The following is a 6,945-nucleotide window of genomic DNA, read 5'->3' as shown; positions in this document are numbered from 1 at the left end:
TGTATATACTATTTGAAAGCATTACTCGAAGTATGGGTATTCCTCCTGATTTCCCTCAATAGTTATCATAGAATGATGTTTTAACATAAAATGACGTGAAAGACATCATCCTAATGATAAAGATAACGTTCCACGTCAGATCACGTAAACATCTTGCTACTATTTAAACAGCTGTTTGCATGAGTATTTCCAATTTCTGAGAACGGCATGCTACGAACGTGAGGCGAACGAAGAAGGAAATAGGCACGCGGAGGAGTCATGAAGATGAAAAGCAAAGTGTCCTGTGACCACTGCTATCAAACGGCTGCAACCATCTATCTTTTGCGTCATACACACGAAGTTATTGCGCACCAATCCGACGCCGCGAGACCCGTCGCAGCCCATTTTATAGCTATCTGGTGCCAGCGCACCAATTTGACGCCGGTGGACCCGTCACACCCCCTTCTATAGGTGTCTGGCGCCGGTGCACCCGTCGCACCCCCTTCTATAGGTATCTGACGCCGGTGCACCCGTCGCACCCCCTTTTTCGAATTTCGTGACACACATACACACACGTACACACAGACAAACACACACACACACACACACACACACACACACACACACACACACACACACACACACACACACACACACACACACACACACACACACACACACACACACACACACACACACACACACACACACACACAACACCACACACACACACCACACACACACACACACAACACACACACACACACACACACACACACACACACACACACACACCCACACACGGACTAAGCTCGTTATTATATTATATATATATATATATATATATATATATATATATATATACATGTATATCTACTATATAATAACGGGCTTATTCTGTCACGTGTGTGTGTGTGTGTGTGTGTGTGTGTGTGTTTGTCTGTGTGTACGTGTGTGTATGTGTGTCACGAAATTCGAAAAAGGGGGTGCGACGGGTGCACCGGCGCCAGATAGCCTTAGAAGGGGTGCGACGGGTCCAAGACGTCGGATACCTATAGAAGGGGGTGCGACGGGTCCAAGACGTCGGATACCTATAGAAGGGGGTGCGACGGGTCCATCGGCGCCAGATAGCCTTAGAAGGGGGTGCGACGGGTCCCACGACGTCGGATACCTATAGAAGGAGGTGCGACGGGTCCATCGGCGCCAGATAGCCTTAGAAGGGGGTGCGACGGGTCCCACGACGTCGGATACCTATAGAAGGGGGTGCGACGGGTCCATCGGCGCCAGATAGCCTTAGAAGGGGGTGCGACGGGTCCCACGACGTCGGATACCTGTAGAAGGGGGTGCGACGGGTCCATCGGCGCCAGATAGCCTTAGAAGGGGGTGCGACGGGTCCATCGGCGCCAGGTAGCCTTAGAAGGGGGTGCGACGGGTCCATCGGCGTCGGGTACCTATAGAAGGGGGTGCGACGGGTCCATCGGCGCCAGATAGCCTTAGAAGGGGATGCGACGGGTCCCACGACGTCGGATACCTATAGAGGGGGGTGCGACGGGTCCATCGGCGCCAGGTAGCCTTAGAAGGGGGTGCGACGGGTCCATCGGCGTCGGGTACCTATAGAAGGGGGTGCGACGGGTCCATCGGCGCCAGATAGCCTTAGAAGGGGGTGTGACGGGTCCCACGACGTCGGATACCTATAGAAGGGGGTGCGACGGGTCCATCGGCGCCAGGTAGCCTTAGAAGGGGGTGCGACGGGTCCATCGGCGTCGGGTACCTATAGAAGGGGGTGCGACGGTTCCATCGGCGCCAGATAGCCTTAGAAGGGGGTGCGACGGGTCCATCGGCGTCGGATACCTATAGGGGGTGCGACGGGTCCCACGACGTCGGATACCTATAGGAGGTGCGACGGGTCCACAGCGTCGGATTGCTATAGAAGGGGGTGCGACGGGTCCACCGGCACCAAATACCTATAGAAGGGGGTACGACGGGTCCAATGGCGTAGAGTTGGTGCACCGATGATAGATACCTTTAGAAGGGGGTGTGACGGGTCCAATGGCGTCGAGTTGGTGTGCCGGCGTCGTAAAGCTAGGGACGTTGTAAAAGTTTTATAGTTGTAACCACTTTCGGCGTTGCGCTCCACCTACTCGGCTCCGCTGTTCCTCGAAACTGGATATACACGTTCAAACAGCTGCTTAAATAGTAGCACGCTGTTTATGTGATCTGACGTGGAACGCTATTTTTATCAGTACGATGATGTTGTCCACGTCATTTCATGTTAAACATTATTCTGCCGTAACTGTTAGGGAAAAACAACAGGAAAACCCATTCTTCGAATACCACTTTCAAATCGTGTCTACACTGTGTAGGGAACGAAAACGAATGAGTGTTTTGAGCTAAAAGTTTGCGCGATTTGACGTGGAACTTTATCTTTATCAGTGAGATGACGTCTCCACGTATTTTATGCAAAACTTCATTCTTTGGTAGCTGTTTGCAGAGGCAGGGTATGTTGTATGTATGTATTATATGTATGTATGTATGTATGTATGTATGTATGTATGTATGTATGTATGTATGTATGTATGTATGTATGTATGTTGTATGTATGTATGTATGTATGTATGTATGTATTATGTATGTATGTATGTATGTATGTATGTATGTATGTATGTATGTATGTATGTGTATGTATGTATGTGTATGTATGTATGTTGTATGTATTGTATTGTTGTATGTATGATGTATGTATGTGTATGTATTTGTATGTAGTATGTATGTATGTATGTATGTATGTATGTATTGTATGTATGTATGTATGTATGTTTATGTATGTATGTATGTATGTATGTGTATGTATGTATGTATGTATGTATGTATGTATGTTGTATGTATGTATGTATGTATGTTATGTTATGTATGTTATGTATGTGGTATGTATGTATGTATGTATGTATGTATGTATGTATGTATGTAGTGTATGTTATGTATGTATTTGTATGTATGTATGTATGTTATGTATGTATGTATGTATGTATGTTATGTATGTATGTATGTATGTATGTTGTATTGTGTGTATCGTATGTACGTACGTATGTATGTATGTTGTGTTTGAAGCTCAAGTTTGAATATTCTCAAAATGTAGAACTGACGCGTTTAGAAAAAACTATGAAATTTTTTGTCTTTATATACATTAAAAAAGAAAGAAGAAAATAACAAAACAACATGAAAACAGAACTCTTATTATTTACAGAAAATATCACTACCACTAATTTTTGAATTTCAATTTAAAAGTATATTTTGGTTAGTTGATGAAAGTGAGCGAAGCGAACAAAGTCTGAGAGTCGGCGTGCGTCGACTTGTATATATATATATATTATATATTATCATGGTATATAATAACGGGCTTATTCTGTCACGTGTGTGTGTGTCAGTCACGAAATTCAAAAAGGGGGGTGCGACGGGTCCACCGGTGTCGAATTGGTTTCTCGACGCAAGAAAGCTATAAAATGGGGTGTCCACCGGCGCCAGATACCTTTAGAAGCGGGTGCGACGGGTCCACCGGTGCCAGATACCTATAGAAGGGGGTGTGACGGGTCCACCGGCGTCGGATTGGTGCGCTGGCGCCAGATACCTGTAACGTGGGGTGAGACAGGTCCACCGGCGTCAGGTTAACACGCTGGCGCCAGATACCTATAACGTGGGGTGAGACGGGTCCACCGGCGTCGGATTGGTGCGCCGGAACCAGATAGGTATAAAAGGGGATATGATGGGTCCACCCGGCGTCGGGTCGGCGCGCTGGCGCCAGATACCTATAACGTGGGGTGAGACGGGTCCCGCGGAATCGAAATGGTGCGCAATAACTTCGCGTGCATGTTGCAAAAAATAAATGATTAAAGCCGTTTCATAGCCGCCCTTGGCGCGTTGTTTTTCACCTTCATGACTCCTCCGCGTATCTATTTATTTCTTCGTTCGCCTCAAGTTGGTAGCATGCCGTTCTCAGAAAGTGGAAACGCGCATGAAAACGGCTGCTTAAATAGTAGCAGGATGTTTATGTGATCTGACGTGGAACGTTATCTTTATCAGTAGGATGATGTCTTTCACGTTATTTTATGCCAAAACACCATTCTTTGATAACCGTTTGTAGAAAACAGGAGAAAAACCCATATTTCGCAAGATACTCTTAAATATTGTCTATACTTATAATACTTACTTATTTATATTGATAAGGAGTGTTTGAAGCTGAAGCTCCATTGTTCTGCAAATGTAGAACTGACACATTTAGAAAGAAGACTATGAAATCTTTCGCATTTAGTTATATTCTAAAAAAAGGAAGAAGGATTGCCGGAGATACACAAGTCCAATTTCATAGAAAACTGCACTAGTACAAATTTTCGTTGATCAGTGAAGCGAGCGAAGCAAACACCACAGAAAATCTAAAGTCCGGCTTTAGCCGGACGCTCAGACTGGTATATAATAACGGGCTTATTCTGTCACGTGTGTGTGTGTGTGTGTGTGTGTGTGTGTGTGTGTGTGTGTGTGTGTGTGTGTGTGTGTGTGTGTGTGTGTGTGTGTGTTGGTGCCTCGACGCTAGAAAGCTATAAAATAGGCTGCGACGGGTCCACCGGCGCCAGATACCTGTAGAAGGGGGTGCGACGGGTCCACAGCCGCCAGATACCTATAGAAGGGGGTGCGACGAGTCCACCGGTGACGGTTCACCCAGTCATTGGTGCGCAATAACTCAGGGTGCTTGACGTATAAGATAAATGGTTTCAGCCGTTTCATAGCCGTGACCACTGGACGCTTTCCTTTTCATCTTTATGACTCCTCCGCGTGCCTATTTCCTTCTTCGTTCGCCTCACGTTCGTAGCATGCCGTTCTCAGAAATTGGAAATACTCATGCAAACAGCTGCTTAAATAGTAGCAGGATGTTTATGTGATCTGACGTGGAACGTTATCTTTATCAGTAGGATGATGTCTTTCACGTCATTTTATGTTAAAATATTATTCTATGATAACTATTGGGGGAAATCAGGAGGAATACCCATACTTCGAGTAATGCTTTCAAATAGTATCTACATTAATCTGGCATCGAAGGAGTGTTTGTCGCTGATGGTTGAATATTGTCCAAATGTAGAATTGACGCGTTTAGAAGGAAAGCTCCGTAATCATTTGCCTTAATTCATAATATAAAGAAGAGAAGGAAAGTGTTATTAAAAAAAAAACACAAATCTAATTTTACAGAAAACACCACTACTATTAACTTTCATTGATCAGTCAAGGGGAGCGAAGCTAAGACCACCGAAAGTCTGAAGTTCGGCTTTAGCCGGACATTCAGACCGGTGTATATTACTGCAGGAGCGATGGTGAGCAAACGTAACCAGTCCTCCTTTTCGTAAGCAGGAAAAGGTAATGACAAAGTACCCAGCAGTTGGACCGTGCACTACTTCGTTTGAGCAGAGCAAGATTGTTATACACCTTTATTTTGGCGTTTCGGCGTCATTGCCTTCTTCAGAGCCTGGTAATCAAAGACACATCCCCTCAAACGCCTCGTCACACCACAAGATATAACTAGGCAAAGAGGTTGTTCAAAAACAACGTCAGAGAAGCAGACCACAGCGCTCACCTTCATAGCCGTTAAACCGCGTTGTGACCAACTGTACCATCCCTCTAAAAGAAAACATTTAAATGCTCAAAAAAGACAATGCAAGGTCTCCAACAGGAAATAGTCATGTTCAAACTATTGTCTGCTTTTAATCGTTCCAAGGAAAGTGCGAGCAAAACCACATCCCGCGATTGCTACAGCAGAAATGTTAATCGATACTGGTAGTTTTATATAACTGAAGAAGAGTGCTTATTAATAGTGAAGAAAATGCAGAGGTTCACTACTTCCCACACTCAGAGATTTGGGAAACCATCAAGAAAGCGCCACGACGAAGTTTTCGATGCTTCTTCTGCATGAAAGGGAAAGTCATTTTCAGACAATATGACTTCATACTGAGTTTCATGAGAAGTGTCATGCATTGTTGTAAATCAAGACATTTTGATCGGGTTTTAGGTGCAACTTTGAGTTTCAATGATGAGAATATTCATGTGTTCAGATATTGTAGCTTATTTACCTTTTTTCCTATTGTAAGCATAGTCCTGAGAAGTTCTTATGCCATTCTTTTTTCGTTTTGCAAAAAAAAAAATCACAGAAGTGCTTTTGTGTACAACTCGATTTTGAAGGTTTTTTAGATGAACAGACAAGTTGTCAGGGGGTAAAACTTAGTTAGTTGGGAGTTACTCAACACTACACTAATCGAACTGGACTGACAGCGCAAAAACCGCTTCTAGGGCACAAAGACCCTTCTTAACTCTCAAATGTGATTTGCAGAAAGGCCATCTCTCAGCCCATTTTTGGTTTTTTTTCATCGCTGAAAGTGCTAAATGAAATGATTCAGCTACTCACTTACAGGAGGCCGTTTTGAAGAGTATGAAGTCAAACCATTAGCTGTTCCAGGTCCATCTTCCTTTTTTTCTCTTAGTAGCTTTAGCTTACATGTCATAGATCCTCTAAGACTACTGCTTAAATTTTGGGAACACGACCGACTCAGCTATACGCTTCCAGTGGTGAACTTTCAATTGATGAACTGCCTTCTCAAATGGAAAAACCATTTGACACTCAGGGACGGTTTTCGTGCTCTAGGAGCGATTTTGCGCTCTAATATGCAGTTAGAGTGAAGTCCTATTAGGGTGGTGTTGGGTGTCTCCCAACTACCTTTTCTCGTTGTTAGGTAGCATTAGGCATTTTCACTCTTAACTAAATGACTTGACCATTCTCGCTCCATCCATTTCATTTTCAGACATTTCCTTCCTTGCAATCTCCCGTTATCAGACATGTTCTTAGCCAGCTTAATCTCTTCACGTTTACTACGGAACGTTCATTACGTATCTCGAAGATTGCGCACAGCTGTACATCCTCACTGCTAGTTT

The 6,945-nt window shown here is 44.4% G+C and overlaps 1 protein-coding gene across 1 annotated transcript; it reads right to left on the bottom strand.

Annotated features, from left to right (window-relative positions):
• Window positions 1-5,050: 5,050 nt before the first annotated feature.
• Window positions 5,051-6,518, bottom strand: RB195_018530 (uncharacterized protein; the record flags this gene model as incomplete). Its single annotated transcript, XM_064186004.1, has 3 exons — window positions 5,051-5,146; window positions 5,597-5,640; window positions 6,422-6,518. 3 exons carry the CDS (start codon window positions 6,516-6,518, stop codon window positions 5,051-5,053), a joined length of 237 nt encoding a protein of 78 aa, XP_064041885.1.
• Between the last annotated feature and the right edge of the window lie 427 nt (window positions 6,519-6,945).

Source organism: Necator americanus, chromosome II (genome assembly GCF_031761385.1).
Source record: "Necator americanus strain Aroian chromosome II, whole genome shotgun sequence".
Classification (NCBI taxonomy): domain Eukaryota; kingdom Metazoa; phylum Nematoda; class Chromadorea; order Rhabditida; family Ancylostomatidae; genus Necator; species Necator americanus.
The sequence above is the reverse complement of the archived record's forward strand: the minus strand, read 5'-3'. Positions and strand labels throughout refer to the sequence as shown.